The 26,223-nt window shown below is 59.6% G+C and overlaps 1 protein-coding gene across 1 annotated transcript in view; it reads left to right on the top strand.

Moving 5' to 3' along the window:
• Positions 1-26,223, top strand: part of RASA3 (RAS p21 protein activator 3) — an 87,895-nt gene that overhangs the window by 27,363 nt on the left and 34,309 nt on the right. The window contains exons 3-4 of the mRNA XM_069467493.1: positions 9,051-9,154; positions 24,696-24,790. Of these exons, the coding sequence (XP_069323594.1) occupies positions 9,051-9,154; positions 24,696-24,790 (199 nt within the window). The remainder of the gene's footprint in view (positions 1-9,050; positions 9,155-24,695; positions 24,791-26,223) is intronic.

Here is a 26,223-nt window from a genome sequence, read left to right as displayed (position 1 = left end):
CCAGGCCTGCGGGGTCCGTCCTGGGAGGGGCCTCTCCGGGGAGGCGAGGAAGGGCCTAGGTGCCTCGGGCAGTTTGGAAGTGGGAGTCTCGGGCTCTGTGTGGGCCTAGGGCGCACGGCCCCCGGCAGGAAGGGGCCGCGGCAGGTGCGCAGTGGGGTCGGCGGTCGGCACCGCCGGCGCGTAGGGGTCCGGAGGCCGGGTGGCTGGAACAGGCCAGGCCACTTAGCAAGCTTAGTTACTTTTGTGTATTAATTTATTCATTAGTTCAGTGATTACTTAATTTACTGCCTGCTTGTCTGATGGGCCAGATAAGGAGGGGTGCCATCCCCAGGAAGTTGCGCAGAGAAAGGGATAAATTCACACACGTTTTCGAGAGCCTAAGGCGTCTGGGTGCACGTGGCCTTTTGTGCCGGCCGCGTGGCGCTGTGGGCCCTGCCGTGCCACTGCCGTGTGGGGCAGAAGGTAAGAAAACCCGTCTCCACTGGTGCCCACACGTGAGACCCAGAGGGGCTCCGCACGAGCTTGCAGCCTGAGTCCACACCATGCCTGTGGCCCGGAGCCCTGGACCGTGTGTGTGCCCTGTGTGGGAAGTTAAGTCTTAAAAAGTATCTGTTGGACACAAGTGGAGGCCTCAGTGTGAATCAGAACACTCCATGTCCCACCGGTGTGCGTCTGTCTGCCTGCAGTGGCTTCTCGGGATGCGGGTGGGGAGGGAGGCCGGGGTGCAGCAGGGCCAGAGCTGAGCCCCACCGTCCTGGGGGCCGCGCGGGTAGCGCATGGTGCCCACCCAGCACCCAGGCGTGCTCTCCCGGTGCGTCGTGCTGACGCGGGGCCGAGGCGGGGGGCGAGGCCTGCAGCGCAGTCCCACCCAGCCGCGCCTGCTTCTCTCCACGTCCTGTGTCCGTGGAGGACCTGGCTCTACTTGCCAACATTTCGAAACAGGCGGCCCCACCCGTCCCGGGCCACAGCCATTCTGGGCCACAGGGGGCCGTGCAGCCCCTGCTAGAGCCGGCCTGGGACTGCGGGCCCCCCGGGGGCAGCTCCTGCCGTCCAGCCTGGGCCCCCCGCGTCGCCGGCACTTCTCCATCCAGCGCTGTGCGGGTGACGGCGGTGGTTTCTCCCGCGCGGTCGCCCCTTCTCTGGGGGCCGCTGCCACGAGGGTGAGGGCTCAGCTGTCCTTGGCTGCGCCTGCTGCCCAAGCCTGGGAACGGCCGGTCCGCAGCTCCCCGCCCGGATGTTGGGAAACAGGAGCTGAGTCAGGGCCGCGGTGCTCGCGGCCAGGCGGTGCGGGGGGCGGGCAGACGCGGGGCGGGGGGCGGGCAGACGCGGTGCTCGCGGGCAGACGCGGGGCGGGGGGCGGCCAGGCGGTGCGGGGGGGCGAGCAGACGCGGTGCTCGCGGCCAGGCGGTGCGGGGGGCGGGCAGACGCGGGGCGGGGGGCGGCCAGGCGGTGCGGGGGGCGGGCAGACGCGGTGCTCGCGGCCAGGCGGTGCGGGGGGCGGGCAGACGCGGGGCGGGGGGCGGCCAGGCGGTGCGGGGGGGCGAGCAGACGCGGGGCGGTGCGGGGGGCGGCCAGGCGGTGCGGGGGGGCGAGCAGACGCGGGGCGGTGCGGGGGGGGGGCGAGCAGACGCGGGGCGGGGGGCGGCCAAGGCGGTGCGGGGGGCGGGCAGACGCGGGGAGGGGGGGCGGGCAGACGCGGGGGGGGGGGGCGGGCCAAGCGCACCGCCCCGCGCCCTCTCGCGGCTCCGCGTGCGGTGGACGTTTCCCCTGACGCCAGCTCTGTGTTCTGCAGGAGGCTCTTTCCTTTTCCCTGTGAAAGTTCACTGGAGCCTGTGACGCTTCGCTTGAGCTGCTCGGGTCGTCGCGGGGGAGTCACTGAGGCGGATGGCGCCGCGCGTTGGCTTCCTCGCGCCGGACGGCGGTGTTATCGGTCCGCTCGGGCAGCGTTTCTCTCGGTCTTGGGAGACGGCTCTGGAGCCCAGGGCTGCGGCCGGGCCGCCGGGGCGGCGCCTTCCCCGGGCCAGACAGAGCCGGCGGCCCGGGGACCCCCGAGTTGGCGGCCCGGGGACACCCGAGTTGGAGCCGCCGACGGGCGGGGCGCCCCGCGCTGTGCGGCCCGAGAGAAGGTGTAGTCTTTGCGGACACGCGGGGCGTCCGCACGTCCCCCTCCATTCTCTCCGGGGACAGACGCGCAGACGCCCCTGCGGACGGGGCCCCGCCGCCCCGGCTGTGGGGTCAGTTGGGACCCTGTGTCCGCGCTCAGCTGCTCGGGACGACCCTGCTAACTAATTTGTGGTGCTTTTAGTGAGAAAGATATTCCTTATGTGCTGTGAATTGATAATTTCCTTCAATTTGCAACAGAAATCCAAAAGTTCCCGGTGGGTTAATATCCCGCACATGAAGGGAACATGAAAAGGTGGGTGTTCTCGTAGAAGGTGGGCCCCGGGGATGTCAAGAGAAGAGGAAACTTAACACTGCGCATAAACATACGATGTTCGGCTTCACCAATGACTTAAACATTGCAAATTGAAGCAGATTTTTTTTTTTGCCATCAGTTTAGCAAAGTTTAAAAATAGTAATCAGCCTCCGTATGGTCGGGTGCGAATTGGCCCAGGCTCTCTGGAGGGTTCCACGGCTTCGTGTGCCCGCGGGCTCAGCACAGCGCGGGTTCTCCGCCCTGGCGCCGTCGGACGACTGTGCCGCGGTCCGCGCACCGGCACGTGTCCTGCCGCGGCGGCGGAGTGGGGGGGGCCCGCGGCGGGACACACGCGGCGGCGGAGTGGGGGGGACCCGCGGCGGGACACACGGCGGCGGGGGGGGGGGGGGGGACCCGCGGCGGGACCGCTGGCCACTGACGTCCGAGGCGGTTATGTGGAAAGTGGCCCACAGCAGGATCCTAAAGGAAAAAGCTGACCGTGTATCAGGATATATGATATAATCCTGCTTTTATTTTAGAATATATGTATCTCTATTTCATATCTTCTATATTTGTAATGTAAATATTTAATATTGTAAACATGTTTATAGTATGTATATTTATGTTATGAATATATTTATATTTTACGTATTTTAAATATATAAATACGATTTTACATTTTATTCTACTTTATGTCTTTAGGGAAAAACTCTGGGAGAATATATCTTAGAATGTTAATTCTAGATTTCACTTTCTGACTTTTTATGTATTTTAAAATTTTGGTTTTTTAAAAATAGCTTTTTGAACTACAATTCACAAACCACACGATCCACCCATTAACATGCACGATTCAGTGGTTTCCAGTGTGTTCACAGAGTTTGGCCATCACCACAGTCAGCCTAGAACACTTTCCTGTCCCCAGGAGGAAAGAAACCCCTGCCCTTCGGCAGCCGCTGTCCCTGTGGCCTCCCTGCTTCCGGCATTTCCTGCGTGGTGCCCGCGTGGCTCTGTGTCTGGGTCCTCTCCCCTGCCGCGGTGTCCCCGGGCTGTGCTGCGTCCCGGCAGGTGTGGTCTCTGTTCCTTCTCGCAGCTGAGACGGCTGCGGCGATGGGCAGGCCACCTGTGTCCGTCTGTCGGTCGTGGGCATGTGGGTCGTCCCTGCTCTGGGCTGCCGGGACGATGACATGGGCAAGCACAGGTGCCGTGTGGACACATGGACTCACCTGAGTGCTGGGGCGGGGTCGCTGGGCCACGTGTGTTTGCCGCATTGCGGGGCGGGGGTGTGCACCATGGCTTTCTTCCCGCACTGTTGCTGCTCACGGCTGCCCGGCGTCCCACCACGCACATCCACCCATCTGGGCACAGCCGGACTCCTCCTCTGTGTTTTCACTCTTAAAAACCATTTCTTGTTTTTAAGATGAAAAGAAGCATTTTTTTCTATAAATGTGTCTTGTTTTAAAGCAAACAAAATTCAGATTATAAAGGAGGTAAAAAACGCAGGAAAATTGTAAAACTTTGCACATAATTCCAGTTATGGATCAATTTACGGTGAAAACTACTATCTTACTGAGATACAGGTGCTAACGTTCTGGCTACTGAGGAACTGAATTCCACCTAGGATTTAATTTTAATCCCTTTAGACACAAATGGCTGGGCTGGCCGGTGGGGTGGGCGGAGGAGGGTCGGGAGGGCGGGTCTGCGGACAGGCGGTCCGTGGCTGTGCGCACAGCGGGGCCCAGCTTCGCGCCCTGGGGACTTGTTTTCCCTCCGGGTGTGTGGGTGGGAGACACGGTGTCGAAACACACAGCTCGCCGGGGCTGAGTGAGTCACTCGATGCTCATGGCAGCCGTGGGGCGTTTGCGGGCACCTGCCACAGGTCTGAGAGCCGAAGCTGCCCGGGCCCTCTGGCCCCGCTCCCTCCTCCTAGGTGGCCGGGCAGGGGCTCAGGGCTGTTGTTTTGCCCCCTCGCCGCTCTGAGCGGGCGCATGAGGAAGTGAAGAAAACATACGCTCAGGAGGCGACTTGCATTCACCTCCGACCCTCCCGGACCCCGTCTGCCGGGCCCTGTCTCCTGGGACGACAGGAACACGTGTGTCCACACGGCATCTCCCGCCTCCGCCCGGAGCCCAGGGAATGGGCTGTGCCTGCAGGGTTGGGTGTGGGTTTAGTCCATGGCCTCATTCTCAGAGATTGTTAATTGTCTGGGAAAGGTAGCAAGATGCCCCAGCAACTTCTCTGAGTTTTCTTTTGGGGTATTTTGCATTCTTCCAGAAGTTTCTCCAGGGCTCTCTGGCCACGGTGAGGTGGGCCTTGGGTTTCGGGCAGGCTCTGTCAGGGTCACTGCCGGGGGAGGCTCCTTCCTTGGGGACTCCACTCTCCCCGGAGCTGCCCTTCTTGCTGTCCCACCTGCCGCGGGGCCTTTGCACCGGCCGCCCTGCCGAGCGGCCTTCCCCACCCTCCTGCTTAAATCTCTCCAAAGTCGGTGACCCTGCTCTGTGGTGACCCTATTCCACGTTCCTCATCGTGTGACACTCTGTCTCTGGGTGCAGCCGCTGCCCCTCCCGCTGCCGGCCCACCCGGCTCCAAGATGACGCAGGTTAAATAGGGACTTAACTTTATTAGTTTAAATTCAAGTTTAACATTAAAATATAAAAACTATGTGAAATAGGGAGAAAAAGCGCTGAAGCAGGCCATTGGATCCACTGGGAACCCACGTCAGAGTGCAGAGCACAGCGCCCCCTCCCTCCCACGTCTGAGCCACAGTTGTGGCTCCAGGGCTCAGCCGCTAGGGCAGAAACCGCACACGGATCAGCACGCGGCCGCGCGGAGGGAGGCCAGGTGCGCTCGGTGGGCTGGTCGTCTCCGCACTGCGTTCCGGGAAGGGCCCACCTGGGAGCCGGCGGAGGGTGGGTGCGCGGCCCCGTCCTCCGGGGCAGGAACGAGGTTTCTGAGGCTGTTTCCTGAGGCGTCCCTGGGGGGCTGGAGGGAGCATCTTGCCCCCTGGAGTTGGGGTCCTGTGGGGAGTCCCGGGGCTGTCGGGTAGGGAGGGCTGCGTGGTGCCCTCAGCGAGCAGGCCGGGAGCAGGGCCTGGGCCCTGGGACGTCTCCTGCCGGGCGTCACCAGCGCGGGCGGGTGTCCCCCAGGTGCTCGTCCGGAGAGGCCGAGGGGAGCGCCTGGCCCGGGAGGGACCCTGGTGGCTAAACTGCGGCGCCGGGCTGGCCCACCCTGGAGGGCCGTGGTCAGCTGTGGCTGCTGCTCTGGTGCTGCCTCCGGGTGGAGGCATGAGGCGGAGCTGAACACGGTGCGGAGGGACACTTCTGTCCCCCGCGTGTGACCCGGGGCCCCACTTAGCCCTTCAGCGCCTCGGTTTCCCTCCCTGTGCTTTGGGGGCGGTGATAGTGTGTTGCGAGGTCAAGTGCCGTGTGCCCAGCACTCGTGTGTGGCTTGTGCTTGCCGCCATCCTCCTCCTGCACCTCACACATCCCTCACGCATCACACACACATCGCACACGCGTGCATGCGTCGCACACGCAGTTGACCCTGCTCCCCATCCCCTCCCATGGCGTTCCCCAGGCGAGGCCAGCACGGACCAGGCGGTGGGTCCTGGGTGTGTGCAGTGGGGACCTGCCCGGCGAGGGAGGCAGCGGGACACCGTCTCCCTGGACAGGTGGCCAGGTGACACCGCAAGGCCGTGGGCAGCTGTGCGGCCGCCGTGGCGTCGTGGCGCGTCCACCTGCGCCCAGCGTGGGCCGCTCGTTCCCGCGCATCTCAGCGCTCTGGGGCTGTCGTCCTGGCGTCTGCCCGTCTCGGGGGTTCGACTTCCCTCCTCTGGTTGCACGTCTGAGCTGAGGCCCGCGCCGTTTACGTGCCCGCCCAACTCCGGGCGAGGGGCCGCGGTGAGGCCGCGCGGGGGCTCGGGCCCTTGGACCTCAGAGCTCTGCCCCGGAGCCAGCCAGGAGGACCGGGACTCAGAGACTCCAGGCTGGTTTCTGACACGTTCCGGCACCGCGGCGCCGTGGCGCCTCAGTGTTGCTGCCCCTGAGAGCTGGCGCGGGGACAGGAAAACCCAAGTGTCCTGTGAGTTGTTATTAAGTAGTAACGTGACCCCGTTCGCGCTTTGTGGTTCTCTGAGGCCGACGCCTCCGCGCTGGGGTCTCGTGGGCACGGATGTGGGTGACCGGGGTCCCCACTTGCTCACAGTCCCTGTTCTGGGTTTTCCTGTGGGTCGAGGATGAGGCCTGTAGCGCCCTGTCCCCCTCCAGAGTGACACGGGTCAGGCTCTGCCTGGGAGCGTGCGTGAGCCATGCGCGGGAGAACGTGCGTGAGCCCATGCGCGGGAGAACGTGCGTGAGCCCATGCGCGGGAGAACGTGCGTGAGCCCATGCGCGGGGGAACGTGTGCCCCGCAGTTCGTCTCAGCACCGTGAGCTGACACGGGGTGGGGCTGGGGCCAGGCCTGGCTCCTGGTCACCAGAGCCGTGCACTGAGGGCCGAGGGGCGTGTGCACACGGGGCTGCGCCTTGGCGTGTGTGTGGGCACCGCTGCGCACACACGGACACACGCACTCCCGCTCCCACTGTTCCCTCCAGAGCCTCAGGGTGTCCTGGAGACTGTGCCGTGGACCGTCACGGTGTTTTAAGGCTCTTATTGCGGAGAGAGCCACCGGGAAGCGAGGTGGTGGGCCTGGCGTGCAGGGCGTGGGCAGAGCTGGGGGGGCGTTTCCTCCCGGTGGGTCTGTCAGGCCTGGTGCAGGCGGGTCAGGCGGCTTCGTCTGAGCAGAGAGGAGACGCTCCACGAGAGAGTATGTTGAAAAGAAATGTGATTTTATAATAAGTGTTTGTTCTTTTCTGGAGATGAGGTCTCACTCTGTCACCCAGGCTGGAGTGCAGTGGCTGTTCACAGGCGGGATCATAGCTGGGACTGCAGGTGCCACCACCGTGCCCTGCTAAACCTGTTGAGCTGGGACGCTGTCACTGGGAAGTCTGGGCATTCTGCTTCCGTCAAAAGATAAAATAACATTCCTTGTTGCATGTAAACGCAAACTTCTCTGTATCCAAGGTGCTCAAAACACAGTCTAAGCATTTTAGGTCTCCCTTTGAAGATTTTGTTTTCATTACAAAGAAGTGGTTTTCTCAGTAAACTTTACCCATTCTCTGAGCAAATTATAAAAATTATGAAATCAGTGAGATCCAAATGAACGTTGTCTGCCCTCAAGGCCGGTCTGAGAGCGGAGGCCGGTGCCGGTGGGCTGCCTGGCTGCCCCTTCTAGCGCCCAGGGGGCAGCAGGGGCCAGGCCTCACCTGTGTCTCCTGGTCCCATTTGCATTCCTGGTGGCATTTCTCACGGGCTCATTGGCCATTTGTCATCTTGGTGATACATCTGTTCAAACCTTTTGCCTACTTTAAAATTGAATTGTCATCCTGTTGTCAAGTTGTAAGAGTTCTTTATGTATTTCGGATACAAGCCCTTTATCAGATAACTGATCTGCAAATACTTTTTTCAGTGTATGTTTTCATTTTCTCAATGGTGTGTTTTAAAGCATAAAAGTTTTTAATGTTTTTAATTTTGATGAAGTCTGGTTCACCATTTTTTTTCTTTTAGCAATTGTGCTTTTGGTGTCCTATCCAAGAAATCTTTACCTAATTCTCAGGTACGGATTTATTTCTGTGTTTTCTTCTGAGAGGCTCGTAGTTCCAGCCTGACGTCTAGGTGCGTGCTCTGTTTGAGTTAATTTCGTGTTGGGGGAAGTCAGTGTCCACAGCCGCCGCCTGGCATGGAGACGCCCCCGCGGCCAGCCCGTTCTCTCCTGCCGCGTCTGACCGAGCGAGGGCTGCCGCTTTGCCTCCTGCAGGAACGACTCGCGTGTGTCCTGCTCGGGCCTCGCTGTGGATGTGCACGCCTGATTGTCTCTTGCTGTAGGTGCGTGTGAGCTGCAGTCCCCGCTGGATCCCTAAGCAGCTGATCGGGTCCGGTGTGGTGGCATTTGGCACAGTGACCCAGCCTCTCCTTTCCCGGCCCGTGTGGCCCGAGAACAACAGGGAGGTTTGTCTGACGAGAAATCCCACTGGCTCTGTGCGTCTCGACGAGGGTTTGCAGTTTGTTTTAAGTCCCCCTCTGTGCTGTGCTGCATCTGGGGTGACTCGCGCGTGGGTGGGGTGCGCTGTGCTCTCTGCCCGCGGCGGCGAGGGTGGCCGCTCAGTCAGGGCTTGGCTCTGGATTTCTGGGGGGAAGAAGCTTGTGTGGAACAGGCACACTGTGTTTTACTTTCAATGCAGAGTGAGCCGCCGCCTCCCCCACACCAGCCACCTCCAAGGCATCGTGAGGGTCCTGGGGTGACCCAGTGGAAACCGTTTGTCCATGGGCACCGTCGGCATTGAGGTCTCTGGTTGTCCTGCACTGCCGAGTGCAGAAACTCGCTCGTTCAGCCCCAGGGCCGTCGAGTGGGCGCCGGGCGAGTCCACAGAGGCGTTTTGCAGTCTGCTTGCCGGTCCGTTTCCACCCCGATCGAGAAGCTGCGGTTTCGTGTCTCACGTGTGAACTGCAGCGCAGTGTGTTTTTATGGCATGTGTGAAAATAAGATCACGCATGTGCCTGCAGCCTGCCCCCTAACACTGTGCCTCTGCTTGTCTGCACAGCCCCTTCTATGGAGAAGACTTTTACTGTGAGATTCCTCGGAGTTTCCGTCACCTGTCGTTCTACATTTTTGATAGAGACGTCTTCCGGCGGGATTCCATCATAGGTAGGTACCTGGGCAGATGTTCTCTTCCCTTTTCTGCCACTCCCGCACAGGGTCTCATCCTGGCGGAGGCAGGCGTCTCCCCCCCGCACCCCTGTCTGTGCTGCATCTGAGGGGATGTTGGCATGGCGGCCTAGAGCCTCCCTGGGGGCACCGCACGGGGGCTGCAGCCCTCGCGGCTCAGTTGTGCCTGTGCCTGGCACAGCAGCCGGCCTGGCCGCGGTGGTCCCGCGTCTCCCTGCACCAGTGAGCTTCACACCCAAGAGCTCACGTCAGAAAACAGAACACGCCTCCCAAGGGCTCGCCGGGCCGTCTGCAGAGGGGCCTTTGCGGCCCGTGGGGCCCCTCCCTCCTTGCGACCAGGCGCCCTTCCCCGACTGCTGTGTGTGCTCCCCGGTGCGGATGAGGGAAGAACCAGAGGGTTGGGGCCCAGGCAGGTCTGTGTCAGAGTCCCGATGAGCCGCTGATATCTCTGAGCCTCAGTTTCCCTCTGGTGTTAAAGGGGCGGCAACACCATCCCTTTCCTGGGAAGATGACGTGTGAGGGGCAGCAGGGGGTCCTGGTGGGGCAGGCCCACGGCGGCTCCCGCTTGGTGCTCACGTCAAGGCCGTGTCATCCGGACCACCTGCGGTGCCGTCGCCAGGAGCCAACATCGGGTGACGGCTGGAGGCTTTGTTTCTAGATGCACAGCAGGACCCGCTGTGAGGCAGGACCCTCTGTCACAGACCAGGCATGAGGCTGCACATCGGCCACGGCCTGCTGGGACTCGCCCGAGAACGAGGGAGGGAGCAGGGCCGTGCAGGGCCAGGGCCCCCCGCTCGGGAGCATGATGTAGACCCGGGACCAGAGGATGCGCCCTGGGGACGAGGCCTCTGCTGCCTGGGCCGCCACAGCTGTGCCAGACACCACGGTGGCAGAGGCGCCTTGTCCCCCTGTGGCTGCTGGAATCCAGTCCGGGTCGGCGTTCTGATGAGGACCCGAAAGAGGATGGGGGACACTGCTGCCCACGAGGGGACACGCCCAGGGCCGGGCAGAGGCAGCCGGACGCCTCAGCAGAGGGGCCCAGGGTGTAGGAAGCCAATAAGAGATGGGGGCACTGCTTGCTAGGGGCCACCGCCCTCACACTCCTCAGGCTCAGGCCTCACACTCGTTCCTCACACTCACCCCTCACACCTGCCTCACACTTTCTTCTCACAACAGCTCCTCATGCCCACCTCGCACTCGCTCCTCACACCTGCCTCACACTCGTTCCTCACACCCTCCTCACACTGCCCCCACTCGCTCCTCATACCTGCCTCCCACTCACTTCTGGCACCTACCTCACACTCGGTCCTCGTCCCTGCCTCATACTCGCTCCTCACACTCGCCTCACACCTGACCTCACTGTGCTCCTCACACTCCTCACTTCTCGTGCTCGGCCACACACTGCGGCCCACCCGCCGTGTCTCAGCTCCAGCCCTCCCTGCTTCGCTGTGCGGAGCTTGCCGGCCTCTGACCTGAGGGCCACCTGCTCGCTCCGTCTGTGTGTGTCCCAGTGTTTGTGAGCTGCTTGTGGACAGGATTTGCTCATGTTGTGCACTGTCCAGAAGGGTGCTTGGCACATGGCGGGTGTGTTGAGGGAAGGCATCAGGACCTGAGTAAGCGTGTGCGTACGTACCAACACGTGCGTGCAGTCTTAATGTAAGCATGGAAAGAAAGCGGGAAATTGAGAGACCAGACGTGCCTGTACTTCTCAACACCATCACACCCGTCTTGTTTTGTAAATTAGCGTCATTCTGCGAATATTTGTTGAGTGCCAGTTGTCCTAGAGCAGTGGTTCCCAGCCTTTGTGGCACCAGGGACTGGTTTCATGGGAGACAGTTTATCCACGGACTGGGGGTTGGGGGGGGTTTTGGGATGATTCAAGCACATTACATTTATTCTGCAGTCACACCTCTCTGCCAGTGATAATCTGTGTTTGCAACCGCTGCCCGCATCAGCTCCACCGCAGATCGTCAGGCATCAGATTCTCTGGAGGAGCCCGACACCGAGATCCCTCGCCGAGATCCCTCGCGCACGCAGTTTACGGGCTTCTGTGAGAATCTGATGCCCCCGCTGATCCGCCCCGAGGCAGAGTTTATGCAGTGATGTGAGCCATGGGGACGGCTGCAAATGCAGATGAGGCTTCCCTTGACCGCTGCTCACCCCTGCTCTGTGGCCTGGGTCCTGACGGGCCACGGACGGGTAGTGGTCCGCAGCTCCTGCTCCGACAGGTGTGTTCTTTGTCTTCCCTCCTGTTCGTGGAGACGGTTTTGCTCCGTTGTAATCAGTGTGCGTGTGATCTGAAAGCTCGCTCTGTCTTGCATTCGTCTTAAACCTCCTCCTCGCGCACACCTCAGCATCAGCTCGCCGCGGGGTGTGGAAGCACGTCGGCCTCGCAGCCGCACTGTCGCCGTGACCGTGGGGCACCTGAGGTCCACCTGCGAGCCCAAGCACCTAAAATCCAGCCTGTCCCTCAGGTGCCTGGTGGTTTGTGGGTGTGAGCACGGCACGGGATGAGCCTTCTACTTCGTAATTTGAGTGCAGCTGACGGTACTGACGCAGCACGAGGGAAAGAAAACTCGTGAAATAGGTTTGTGTGCGAATGGTCTGGGATAAGCTGCTGTCTGTGCTCAGCTCGTGTCCTGGGCGTGCGGGACAGTCCGCATGACAGCCAGGGGAGAGCAGCGTCACCCTGGCCAGGCTCCCGCTATGCCTGGTGTGGAGCTACTCGTGGCTGGCGGTGCCCTGAGCCCAGAGGCTTTGGGCCGGGCAGCGCATCAGCTGGCCTTAAAGGACGGCAGAGGGCGGCACTGGCCACACGGCTCCCGCTGCGCAGCCCTGGGACACGTCTACTGATTTTTCAGAAGCACCTGGAGAATCCTCATTTTTCATTATTAGCAACACACTTTTAAAAATTAAAAGCTTACGTGGGCCAAACAAGGTGCATCAGAGGGCACCCAGTTTGAGGCCTCTGGGTCGAGGTTTCCAGGACCAAACACCAGCGCTCCAGAAGGTTCCAGGGGTGTTTCTGCAGCGCTGCAGAGGTACGACAGGCTGCAGCCCGTCTGGGCATCCGTGGCCTGAGCCCTTTCCTGAGCAGGCTGTGGGTGTCTGCCTAGGGGACTGCACCTCGCTCTGGTGTGCACGCTGCCCTGTCCCATGTCACCCCTGCACCCCCCTCTGGTGTGCACCTGCCCGGCCCCGCGTCACCCCTGTACCCCGCTCTGGTGTGCACGCTGCCCGGCCCCGTGTCACCCCTGCACCTCGCTCTGGTGTGCACACTGCCTGGCACCGTGTCACCCCTGCACCCTGCTCTGGTGTGCACGCTGCCCGGCCCCGCGTCACCCCTGCGCCCCGCTCCGGTGTGCACGCTGCCCGGCCCTGTGTCACCCCTGCACCCGCTCTGGTGTGCACACTGCCCTGCCCCGCGTCACCCCTGCACCCGCTCTGGTGTGCACGCTGCCCTGTCCCGTGTCACCCCTGCGCCCCGCTCCAGTGTGCACGCTGCCCGGCCCTGTGTCACCCCTGCACCCGCTCTGGTGTGCACGCTGCCCGGCCCCGCGTCACCCCTGCACCCTGCTCTGGTGTGCACCTGCCCGGCCCTGTGTCACCCCTGCACCCGCTCTGGTGTGCACGCTGCCCGGCCCCGCGTCACCCCTGCACCCTGCTCTGGTGTGCACACTGCCCTGTCCCATGTCACCCCTGCACCCTGCTCTGGTGTGCACCTGCCCGGCCCCGTGTCACCCCTGCACCCTGCTCTGGTGTGCACACTGCCCTGTCCCATGTCACCCCTGCACCCTGCTCTGGTGTGCACGCTGCCCGGCCCCGTGTCACCCCTGCACCCTGCTCTGGTGTGCACGCTGCCCGACCCCGTGTCACCCCTGCGCCCTGCTCTGGTGTGCACCTGCCCGGCCCCGTGTCACCCCTGCGCCCCGCTCTGGTGTGCACGCTGCCCTGTCCCGCGTCACCCCTGCACCCTGCTCTGGTGTGCACCTGCCCGGCCCCGTGTCACCCCTGCACTCCCCTGCATGCATCCCGTGCTCGTTGTGCGTGCTGCGTCCTGTCTGTGCCCGTGGATGTCGCTCGTTCTGCTGTTCGACAGTGGGTTGGGGGGTGCTGGAGAGCAGCTGCCGGAGGAGCAGATCTTTCTTCCCAGCTCTGCCCTCCGTTTGGGCAAAGATCAGGGAACACCCACACCTGCCCTTGTTAGCAGTCTCCGCCCACTGGTGAGCGTTACTGGGTGGAGACAGGCAAGAGAGGGAGAGAATGATGTTCCTCGGCTCAAACAAGCAGCCTGTGTCTGTAGCCGGCCCAGATGGGGGCCGTGCCAAGACAAGCCAGTGTGGGATTTGAAGATGACCATGGTCTGTCATCCAAGCCCTTGGCGTGGGAGACGCCCTGGGCAGGTGCGTGTCCTGGTGGCCAGGGCAGTGGTGTGGAGACCCCAGGTAGTGATCGGTCCTGGCCTCATCTGCCGTCTTTCACGCACCTGAGCTGTGCTGGATGGCCGTGCTCTGAGAAGGGGTCGCTTCCCCTCGGGGACTTGGCGTGGTGGTTCCTGTGGTCTCTGGAGGGCATGGGGTCTGGGCTTTTCCCTGGCAGGGTTTGCTCGAGGCTTCACATTTGTGCTGAGACACCGCAGGTGGCGTTGGATGCCCACAGATGCACAGCCCAGGAAGACCTCAGGGGTGCTGGCGGGATTCTGTCCCTCCTCAGCTGCTCACCTTCCCTTCTGCACGTGGCTCCTGGCGTCAGTCACCTTTGTGTTTGCGTCTGTGTTTGAATGTGTCCTGGTCACAAGTGTGTTGTGACTTGCGAGTGGGTGTGTGCCCACCTGCAGACACGGTCCCCTCCTTGGTGACCTGTGAGCCAGGCGCACAGCCTGTGTTCAGTGGGCAGTGCGTGTAGGCGGTGTCCCTGCCTGGGCCAGCACTTGCCAACAGTCGATGGTGTCGCCCAGACCTCGGCCCTCCACTGGAGGGGTGCTCTAAGTGGGGGTGCACGCTGAGGTCCTGGACACGGTCTCTCAGAGATGTGGAGTGCCCCCTCAGGGGTACAGGAGGTGCTCTCTCAGTCTGGGAGGGTGCTCTCTGAGGGGAGGGTGCTCTCTGAGGGGAGGGTGCTCTCTGAGGGGAGGGTGCTCTCTGAGGGGGGGTGCTCTCTGAGGGGAGGGTGCTCTCTGAGGGGAGGGTGCTCTCTGAGGGGAGGGTGCTCTCTGAGGGGGGGTCCTCTCTGAGGGGAGGGTGCTCTCTGAGGGGGGGTCCTCTCTGAGGGGGTTCCTCTCTGAGGGGGGGTCCTCTCTGAGGGGGGGTCCTCTCTGAGGGGGGGTCCTCTCTGAGGGGAGGGTGCTCTCTGAGGGGGGGTCCTCTCTGAGGGGGGGTCCTCTCTGAGGGGGTTCCTCTCTGAGGGGAGGGTGCTCTCTGAGGGGGGGTCCTCTCTGAGGGGGTTCCTCTCTGAGGGGAGGGTGCTCTCTGAGGGGGGGTCCTCTCTGAGGGGGGGTCCTCTCTGAGGGGGTTCCTCTCTGAGGGGAGGGTCCTCTCTGAGGGGGGGTCCTCTCTGAGGGGGTTCCTCTCTGAGGGGAGGGTGCTCTCTGAGGGGGGGTCCTCTCTGAGGGGGGGTCCTCTCTGAGGGGGTTCCTCTCTGAGGGGAGGGTGGTCTCTGAGGGGAGGGTGCTCTCTGAGGGGAGGGTCCTCTCTGAGGGGAGGGTGCTCTCTGAGGGGAGGGTGCTCTCTGAGGGGAGGGTGCTCTCTGAGGGGGGGTGCTCTCTAAGGGGAGGGTGCTCTCTGAGGGGAGGGTGCTCTCTGATGGGGGTCCTCTCTGAGAGGTGGGTCCTCTCAGGGGTGGGTCCGCTCTGAGGAGTGGGTGCTCTCTGAGGTGTGGACGCTGTCTGAAGTTTGGGGCACTCTGTCAGGTTTGGGGGTGTGCTCTGAGGGGTGGGTGCTCTCTGAGGAGTGGGTGCTCTATGAGGGGCGGGTCCTCTCTGAGGAGTGGGTGCTCTATGAGGGGCGGGTCCTCTCTGAGGAGTGGGTGCTCTCTGAGGTGTGGGGTCCTCTCTGAAGTTTGGGGCACTCTGTCAGGTTTGGGGGTGCACTCTGAGGGGAGGGTGCTCTCTGACGGGTGGGTGCTCTCTGAGGGGTGGGTGCTGTCTGAGGAGTGGGTGCTCTCTGAGGAATGGGTGCTCTCTGAGGGGGTTCCTCTCTGAGGAGTGGGTGCTGTCTGAGGAGTGGGTGCTCTCTGAGGGGTGGGTGCTGTCTGAGGAATGGGTGCTCTCTGAGGTGTGGGGTGCTCTCTGAGGAGTGGGGTGCTCTCTGAAGTTTGGGGCACTCTGTCAGGTTTGGGGGTGTGCTCTGAGGAGAGGGTGCTCTCTGAGGGGTGGGTGCTGAGGGGTGGGTGCTGTCTGAGGAGTGGGTGCTCTCTGAGGTGTGGGGTGCTCTCTGAGGAGTGGGGTGCTCTCTGAAGTTTGGGGCACTCTGTCAGGTTTGGGGGTGCTCTCTGAGGGGTGGGTGCTGTCTGAGGGGTGGGTCCTCTCTGAAGTTTGGGGTGCTCTGTCAGGTTTGGGGGTGCGCTCTCAGAGGTGTCAGCATTCCAGCGGGGACCCCTGAGGAGAATGAGGGCCAACTCAGATACGGATGCTGTGTCCCTGGAGAGAGACCTCCAAGAACCTTCCTCCTGCGCCGGCAAGAGCGCGGTGTAGCTGCCGCCAGGGTGGCTCAGGTGGGGGCTGTGAGCACCGGCCGTCCCCCGGCCCCTCCGAGCGCCTCTGTGTGCAGGTGGGCAGCTGTGGCGCAGCAGGGACCCCACACGGCCGGGGTCTGCCCAACGTGTAGTAGCAGTTCCAGAGGTGAGAAGAGGCGAAATCAAATGCAGTAGAAACTCATGGGTCTTTTTAAGGAAAAGAGCAAAAGGCCAAACCTAGAGAAATGAGACCTCCTGCTAACCTTGGGAGACACAGCCTGTGCACATCGGACATACCAAGAAAATGTGAAATGTTTAAAAATAAAACCGTGGCCTGCGTCACCACGCCTGCGAATTCACAATGCCTCGTACTGTGTAACACACCAAGAGTGTGTTTTTTCCCCAAAGTCGTCTTCGCTGGTGTATTTTGAGCTTGATTTGATGGAATCGCTAAAAATGAAGGCAGCTGAAACAGACTGTGAATCGGCTCACTCTGAAGGTCAGCTGAGTGTCTGGGTGGGCCCTTTCCTGTGAAACTTGGGGTTTGGGGTGTGTATTTTAAACTGGGAGTTGCAGTTTTAAGGTTGTTTGTGCTCAGATTGCCAGGCAGCCCCTGGGGCCCCTGGGGCCACGTGAGTTGCCGGGTGACGCAACCTGCCTGGGGGAAGCGCTGGCTCTGTCCCCACGTCCCTGGATTTGTGAAAAGGAACAGCGCCCTGGACCAGAGTTTCGGGGGAGTTTCAAACTGTAAAACGTGTTGAAAACAATTGTGAGGAGCTTTTGCTTTCTGAGCTGAACTGACTTGTTGGAAATCATTGGACAAGAGGGGTAACCTGTTTCCTAAAATACTATCCGCTGACTTCTGTTAGGAATTCAACATCTTGCCCCCTGCACGGCCAATGTTAGGTCAAGGACTTTTTAAAAATGTTTTCCACACTGAGAGCTCCTGAGGTTTCTTAACCAAAGGAACGTGCGTCTGCCGCGGGAAGCCCCTGCTCGTGTTCTCCGTGGTGCTGGACGTGGAGATGGGGAAGCCAAACGTGGCGCAGTGGTAGCTCTCTGAGCCTCAGGCTGTAGCGTCCTGTGGCAGCTCTGCTCTGCCTGGGGGCAGAGGCATTTGGGGCGTTTGGCCCTGTGGGACGTGCACTCGCGTGAGGCCTCCTCTGCCTCCCGGGCAGCTGCGCACTCTTGGGGCGCTGGGCCCAGCGCCTGCCTGGGCTGCTCAGAGGCCGCTCTGGAGAAGGCCACGCTGCCAACAAGGGTGTTTCCGCCCAGACCTCAGTCGATCTCCCACAGCTCCGAGCAGTGGGCCCCACATGGACCCGCTCCTGCCCCATCTCTGTGGTGATTTTCCTGCAGCCTCCGGAGCCCTCAGTGGAAGGTCGGCCTCCTGCCGGGCTCCACGCTGTCTCGTCTCAGACTATGCTGGCTGCTGCGGCCTGGGCCCTCGGCTTGTGCTTCAGCGCCCACGAGTACCCTCTTCTTTCCAGCGCCCCAGGCCTCCCCCACTTCCTGTGTGGGCCGTGCTTGCCAGGCCCCGGGCACGGCCCCAACCCCCTTCCTTCACTGCAGGCCACCTGCCCCGTCCTGCATGTGAGCCGCCATCATCTGTCCCATTCTACAGCCCATCCTGGAGTCCTGATGCACCTGCCACGAAGTTCAAGCACAGTTGGGGCCAGAAGTGGCCTATTGCGGGGTCTCTGAAGCATGTGGCACGGTGTCGTAGCACAAGAGGTCACCAGTGGTGGCAGAATGACAGTTTCTGAAAATGCCTCCACACGCTACATTTATTCCATTTTAGAGAGTTGAGCTGTTTTATAGATCATCTCGTGTTTGAAAAACCCTTTTCTGGGGCTACACTTCCACTTTAGAGTCCAATTTATACAAAAGATGAAATTGCCAAGTTTGGGGCCCCACCACCTGATTTGGCCTGGAGAAGGAAGTCTGTACTCCCTGGAGTGGCATTCAAGACCTTTAATAATCTGACCCAAAGTGTTCTGGACTTAACCTCTCAAATTCCATGATGGCCTTTCTCTGTCTCGTAACCACGCCCACGTGTGCCTTCACACCTGTGCAGAGCCACACACGTGCACCGTGCAGGCACAGCTTCCACCTGATGTTCTGCCCGTGTGCCCTCATCGTAACTCTAGAGGCCTCTTAAGTTTAGCATCTGCTTCTGAAACCTGACCAGTCCTTCGGTGACTAGGGCGGTGCTGTGGGTCCTCTGCACCGCACTTCTGGGGAGTGTGTTAAAACCCAGGCCCCCAGGCCCTCATCCAGGCCTTTCTCCAAGGGCCGGGCCTGGAATTCTCCAGTTCGATTAGGTCCGCAGGTGATTGTTACAGTTGGAAGGAAAGCAACACGTCCCGAACGCTCAGTGAGCCAGGCTCCAGGCTGGGCATGTTCGCGGGCCCAAACGCATGCCGTTTAATCTTCCCATTCATTCTCAGAGACAGACACTGGGCTCAGAGAGCTTAAGACACTCGACCGAGGGTGCATAGCTGCCGGGCGGTGAGCTGAGGAGACAGACATCTCCTGGTACGTTGGGAAAGAAGCGAGCACCAGTGTTTTCAGAGCAGCGCGAGAAGAGAGGTGTGAGCAGAGCAGTGTGGGAAGACAGGTGCATGCACACATGTGAGTAGAGCAGTGCGGGAAGAACTATTCGTCCACAGGAGTGAGCACAGTGGTGTGAGAAAAAGGTGCATCTACAGGTGAGAATAGCAGAGTCCATCATGCACATCACCATCCACCGTGACCATCTGCCATCACCATCATCATCCACCATCACCACCACCATCACCATCACCATCATCATCCACCATCACCATCACCATCACCATCCACCATCCACCATCATGATCACCATCCACCATCACCATCACCATCAACATTCCACCATCCACCATCACCATCCACCATCACCATCACCATCATCTACCATCACCATCACCCTCATCATCCACCATCACCATCCACCATCCACCATCACCATCACCATCACCATCCACCATCACCATCACCATCCACCATCACCATCCACCATCACCATCACCATCACCATCCACCATCACCATCACCATCCACCATCACCATCACCATCACCCTCACCATCTACCATCACCATCATCATCCACCGTCACCATCACCATCCACCATCACCATCACCATCACCATCACCCTCATCATCCACCATCACCCTCACCATCCACCATCACCCTCACCATCCACCATCACCATCCACTATCACCATCACCCTCACCATCCACCATCACCCTCACCATCCACCATCACCATCTACCATCACCATCACCATCCACCATCACCATCACCATCCACCATCACCATCACCATCCACCATCACCATCCACTATCACCATCACCCTCACCATCCACCATCACCATCACCATCCACCATCACCATCTACCATCACCATCACCATCCACCATCACCATCACCATCCACCATCACCATCCACTATCACCATCACCCTCACCATCCACCATCACCCTCACCATCCACCATCACCATCCACCATCACCATCACCATCCACCATCACCATCACCATCCACCATCCACCATCACCATCACCATCATCTACCATCACCATCATCTACCATCACCATCCACCATCACCATCACCCTCACCATCCACCATCACCATCACCATCCACCATCACCATCACCATCATCTACCATCACCATCCACCATCACCATCACCCTCATCATCCACCATCACCATCACCATCCACCATCACCCTCATCATCTACCATCACCATCCACCATCCACCATCACCACCACCACCACCATCACCCTCATCATCTACCATCATCCTTATCATCCACCATCACCATCACTATCCACCATCACCCTCATCATCTACCATCACCATCACCATCACCATTATCTACCATCACCATCTACCATCCACCATCACCATCACCCTCATCATCCACCATGTACTATCCAGTATCACCATTCTGGGGAATAGGAGCTGGACATCTTTTGGGACTGTTGTTCAGTCTACCAACTGGTCATTCTTAGAAACTTCTGTGATTTAAACAGAAATAACCAGAGTGTGTTCAGGAAGTACATGGATATGGATCTCATGGGGACTCAATCACATTTGACTGCACTTTAGGATGGATTTGTGATAGGAGCTTCTGCCCAGAGATGAGATTGCAGAGGAACGTGTGTGCGTTGCTGTGTGGAGGTGGGTTAACCGGCCGACTCTCAGGGTCTTGCTGGCGCTGGGCCTCTGTAGAGGTCCCATGTGACGGTAGCACCCGCCTGCTCAGAGCCCACACGGGCTCCTCCCTGCCCTTGGGATGATGCCCAAACGCTCCGCGTGGCATCATAGTTCTTCGTGATGGGCTCTGGGGAAGGGGCCCTTCTTCCTCTCCTCCGCCCTGGGCACAGCTCCAGTGCTAATGGCAGTTTTCCCTCTTGCCCCCTGGGCCGGGCGCCGCCTCCTCCACTCCCACTGCCACACCCACTCCATGGCTCCGGTCTGCGGGCGCAGGTGGTCTCCCCTCTCCGCTGGCCCGGGCGGGCCTCCACTCAGTGTGCGTGCCTCCCAGAGCTTACCCTGGAGCAGGTGTGCGTCTGGGGGCCCGGGAGGGGGGCTGCGCGTGTCTCCTTGCTGCGTCCTGGCACCCAGCAGGTGCTCGAAGGGAGAGGGCAAGGGCGCCTGGAAAGGCAGGAGGGGGTGGAGCCTGGACCGTGTGGCTGGGTGTCCGCATGTTGCCACGTTGACAGGGGAACTAGACACGAGGATGCAGTGTGACCTCAGTGGTCCGCGCAGGCCGTGCGCCAGAGCGAAGAGGCATTTGATCAGTTCTTGGAGGTTGGTGAGAATTTTGAGTGGTGACCCTAAGAAAAAAGAAATGTAAGAAAGTGTTTGCACATTTTAATCAGAGAACAGAATCAAATTAGTTCTGAGGTTATTTTCTCTCAAAATAATCCAATGAGGTGCTTATTACTCATTCTGTTTAAGGCACCTGCTATTTTTAAAGATGACCAGCCCCGTGGTGACTTGGGGTTCTTGGCAGCTTTGTAATGACACGGTTGGGCTCAGCTGCTCTCACCAGCGTTTTTAAAGCCGTAAAAACAAGTGGCTTCCTGCTCTCCAGTAGTGATTTAAAGTCATGACTAGTAATTATGTTGTTACCAGGAATAAAAGAGCAAGTTCTAAGAAATAACTCTCTGTCGTGGAAATGAGTGGTGCTGCCGGCTGGCTGCTGGGCGGTGCTGCTCTTGCGGTTTCCTGCTTTCTAATCTGGGATCACCCGCCCTGAGAAGTCCCACCTGCCCCCAGGTTTCCTCTGATGCAGCCACGCCTGTGCCCTCGGCTGCAAGTTCCAGTCCGGGCCGAGGGCGCAGCAGCAGGTGGCAGTGGGAGATGCAGGCATGTCCGCAGGGGACAGGCGTGTGCCAGGGGGTTGGGGACAGATGGGCGCAGCCCCCGAGACAGCGGCAGCGGGAGCCCTCAGCCTGGTGGAAGGGGCAGTTCGGAAACCCGGGAAACAGCCGACGTGTGCAGAGGGCGCAGTGCCCGGGACAGGCAAGGGCCGGGGAGCTGAAAGCCCTGACCCTACCCCGTCCCGCCCCGTCTGCCACCAATGTCTCCGGTGGCTGAATCCGGGCCAACCCTGGGTCCAGAACCGCAGGGCAGCCCCCCAGGATGGAGCAGGTGGACAAGGCCGAAGGGAGGGTCCCAGTCCCTCCGGGAGGAGGAGCTCGAGCCGGGGGTCCCTGTGCGAATGCTGCTCCGGCCAGGGCTCCGGCCAGGGGCCTGGTGGGGGCCTGGGCAGCCTCCTCCCGCCCTCCCTGGTGGCCCACCGTCCTCCCACGCGTCCCTCCGCCCAGGCCTAGCGGCTTCCCGGGGTCTCCTCGCGGGGGCGGGTGCAGTGGGGCCTTCGTGTGTGAATCAGGTTGTTGAAATGCAGTTCTCGTGTGGTGAAGCCCACCTTCGTTAGCAGGAGAGGGCGCTGGGTCTTAACCAGCGTATACAGTTGTGTAAACAGCCGCACCGTTAAGAGCGTTTCCATCGCTCCAGACATCCCTCGGGCCGCTGCAGAGGGTCCTGCCCCAGCCGCGCGCCTGGTCCCACGGCTGTGGCTTTTCCAGGCCACAAGAGGCGACCCACGCGGGGGTCCTTCGCTCTGCGGCGCGACACGGCCCCTTCCGGGGCGGCTGCTCCCCGCGGCTGCCTCGGTTCCACCTGCCCACGCACCGCGGTGCAGCCACCCGCTTGGCGGCTGTCTGGCTGTTGATGATTTTTAGCAGTTATGAATAAAGCAGCTAACAACATCCTCACATCGGCCCTTGTGTTGACAAGCGTTTGTTTCTTACTCGCGGATGGACACCTGGGAGTGAGGCTGCCGCGTCCCGTCGCCAGAAACTACCGAACAGTGTTCCCAGGTGACGGCGCGGTTCTGAGTTCTTTCCAGCAGCGTGCCCTCAGCAGCAGTTGGCGTTGTCGGCTGTTATTTTTAATTAAATTTTGCCATTCTGATGGGTGTGCGCTGTCTCTTGTGTTTTTAGTGCGTGTCCATGGCGTTGAGCATCTTTTTGTACGCTTGTTCATCGTTGTCTTTTCTTGGGTAAATCGTTCAGATCTTTTGCCCTTTTAATTGGCGTGTTTCCTTCTTACTGAGTTTTAAAATTTCTCTCTATATATTCTGAATACAAGCCCATCAGGCAGATGTTTTGCAAATATTTTCTTCCAGTTTGTGACTTTTCATTTTTTTACTATTGTTTTTTGAAGAGCAGAATTTTTAATTTTGATGTAATCTAGTTTGTTAGATTATTTACTTTTCTGATTTGTACTTTTGGTGTCCTAAGGAATTTTTTGTATCCCAAGGTTGTGACATTTTTCTCCTGAAAAGCTTATGGTTTTAGCTGCTATATTAGGAGCTATGAACTATTTCAAGTTAATTTTTGCTTCATAGCAGGTCTTAAGTCAGTAGTGTGAGATTGAAAACTTTGTTCTTTTTTTTTTTTTTTTTTTTTTTTTTTTGTTGAGACAGAGTCTCACTTTGTTGCCCAGGCTAGAGTGAGTGCCGTGGCGTTAGTTTAGCTCACAGCAACCTCAGACTCCTCGGCTTAAGCGATCCTACTGCCTCAGCCTCCCGAGTAGCTGGGACTACAGGCATGCGCCACTATGCCCGGCTAATTTTTTCTATATAGATTTTTAGTTGTCCATATAATGTCTTTCTATTTTTAGTAGAGACGGGGTCTCGCTCAGGCTGGTCTCGAACTCCTGACCTTGAGCGATCCACCCGCCTCGGCCTCCCAGAGTGCTAGGATTACAGGCGTGAGCCACCGCGCCCGGCCGAAAACTTTGTTCTTATCCAAACTTGTTTTGCTATTCTAAGTCTTTTGAATTGCTGGGGTTTTTTTTTGTTTTTTGTTTTTTTTTGAGACAAGGTCTCTCTCCGTCACCCTGGCTAGAGTGCGGTGACGTCATCGTAGCTCACTACAGCCTCTAACTCCTGGGCTCAAGCGATCCTCCTGCTTCAGCCTCCCGAGTAGCTGGGACTACAGGCGCACTCCAGACCCCAGATAATTTTTCTATTTTTACTAAAGACGGAGTCTCCTTGTACTCAGGCTGGTCTCAAACTCCTGGCCTCAAGTGATCCTCCCACCTCTGCCTCCCAGAGTGCTGGGATTACAGGCGTGAGCCACCGCGCCCGGCCTGCTGTATATGTTTTGAATCAGCTTTTCAATTTCCAAAGCATTCTCACAGGAATTTTGATTGGCGTTACATTGATCTATAGATAATTTGGGGGAGAATTAACATCTTCACAAAATCGAGTCTCTGATCTGTGGCGTGGTGTATCTTTCCACGTGCTTAGGTCTTCTTTAATTTCTTCCTTCAGTGTTTTGTGATTTTAGCTGACATATCTTGCACATTTAAAAGAATTTATTCCCCTATCTTTTATGTTTTTAATGGAAGGGGCAGAGTAGCCCAGAGCCCGGTGCCCTGTGAGGGGGCGTGTGTTTGCCGCCCGCCCCGAGTGCTTTTCTGGAACGAGGGAATGTACTGGTGGGTGTGGAAGGGTGACCCGTGCGTATTTCAGTACTGGGAATCTGCACGGTGGACGCACACCACACAAATGTGCGTGCGTGTGTGTTCGCGTGTGTGTGCGTTGTTGACACTCCACTAAGCCTGTGTAAGGGGCACGAAACTGTTCAGAGCGGACGTCCCCAAACTTTGGGGCCCATGCCTGGGGTTCTGCTTTCCTCCCTCTGGGTGGGGCAGGGGTCTCCAGGCAGCTCATCGATCCCCTTTCAGAGACACCGGTCCCAAGGCCAGACCACCTCTGTGGCTCGTTCCGGCTGTATCTTCACTGCCCGTCCTGCTGGGAATAGCTCAGGCGCTCGCATGAGCTGTGGTGACCGCTGCCCGTGAACACACACATGTACACACATGCAGGCACACACACATGCGCACACGTGTTCTAAGCTGTAGCTCATACAGGTACACACACGTTTCCATTAAATCCTCGTAAAAACTCTGCAAGGTGAGTTCTGCCCCCGTCTGCCTTCTGAAGGACGGACGTCCTGGCGCAGAAGGGCCGTGACCAGCGCCTGCGCTCAGGACTTGTCCCTCCCCGTCTCCCCCCTCAGCTCCCGCCGCTCACGCAGGTGACATTCTGACACTCGAGGGGCGAGATGCTAATTCCTGAGGGGTGTGAGTGGGGTGTGACGTGGGGCCTTCCTGGGAGGGGACTGTCCGTCTCGAACTGAACCGTTTGGCGCAGGCGGCGGTGACGATGCAGCCGGGCAGGGCGGAGGATTTGTTCCCTGGGTGAACCTTTCCCTCTGCCCGTGTGTCGCAGGGAAGGTGGCCATCCGGAAGGAGGACTTGCAGAAGTACCACAACAGGGACACCTGGTTCCAGCTGCAGCACGTGGACGCCGACTCGGAAGTGCAGGTGAGAGCCCGGCGGGGCCCCGGGAAGGCGGAGCCCCGGGAAGGCGGAGCCCCGGGAAGGCGGGGGGGGGGGGGGGGGGGGGGGGGCGGGGGGGGGCCGGGAAGGCGGGGGGCCCCGGGAAGGCGAGAGCCCCGGGAAGGGGACGGGCTCCGTTGGTGGAAACAGCCATACAGGCTCTCGGGCGTAACAGAGAACAGTGATGGCAAATTGTGTGTTTGTGCGCAGAGACTTACGTACAGGCTCACTGATTTTGTTTGCTGCGTTGGCTTCTGCCGCACTTGGTCCTGCACGCTGGGGCAGCTTCACAGATACAGGAGGTGGGAATGGGCGGCCCTGGTGCAGACGATGAGGGCCCAGGTGGGCGCGCAGAGCTCTGGAGCCTGCCAGGTACCCTGAAATAGGTGCTTCTCGAGGCTTTGCCTGGGATGTCTTCGGAAGCAGCTCTGGGGGTCAGCGAGGCGGGGACCGTGCCTGCATGTCCAGGGCAATCTGGGGTCAGAGGTCCAGACCCTCATCCTCTGCGCCTTTCTAAGGCGAAGGCCAGGGCATTGGGTCGCGCACACCCCGAACATACCCCAAACAAGGGTGGTCCGCAGCCTGGGGAGGTGGGGGCCTCGCAGAAGTGAAGCAGCTGCACCAGGACGGGCCTGGGTGGCCCTGGGGGACTCCCCATGTGCGGCACGCTTGGCGAACTCTGCCTGGGGGAGAGCGCTGGCGGGCGCCCCATGCGCCGCGGCATCGGCAGGGGCCGTGATTGCCGACAGAGCCCGTGGCTGTCCTCGGGGCCGGAGAGCGGGTTCTCGCCGTGAGATGGCCGAGGACACAGGGCCCTGCTCTGAGGGACATGGAGACTCCTGCCCAGAAGGACGAGGTTTCAGACGTGCCGTGAAACTGCGCACGGCCCACGGAGGCCCGGCCGCTCTGTTTTCTCCCCACGGTGTGTTCCCGGATTTAGGTCGAGCTTATCAGTAGGTGTAGCTTTTCCTATTTGTTGCCTTTTATTTTTTTTACTTATTTGATTTTGAAATGGTCACAGAGTCCTGGGAAGTCACAAAAATCGTGCGTGACTGCAGATCTGTGCTCTGCTATTGGATGTCAGGACCACAGCGCGGGAGGGGCTGGGCCCTTCCCCCGTCTTTGCATGACCGGCACGCGGTCCCGGCAGGACGCCATGTTTGTACGATGCACAGACTGTAGTCAGATTCCACCAGTTTACATGCACACGTGTGTGTTCTACTTGATTTATTTTTCCAATTTTTTTATCGTAGTAAAATACACGTATCATAACATTTGCCCTTTTACCCATTTTTAAGTGTCCACTTTAGTGGCGCAGGATTAAATACATCCGTTCTGTTGCTCAGCCGTCACCACCATCTGTCTCCGGGACTCCGCTCCTCCTGCAAAACCGAAACTCTGTCCCCATTAAACACCAC

The sequence above is a fragment of the Eulemur rufifrons genome, chromosome 4 (genome assembly GCF_041146395.1).
Source record: "Eulemur rufifrons isolate Redbay chromosome 4, OSU_ERuf_1, whole genome shotgun sequence".
Taxonomy (NCBI): Eukaryota; Metazoa; Chordata; class Mammalia; order Primates; family Lemuridae; genus Eulemur; species Eulemur rufifrons.
Note: the sequence above shows the minus strand (reverse complement) of the source record. Positions and strands in the feature narration are given on the sequence as shown.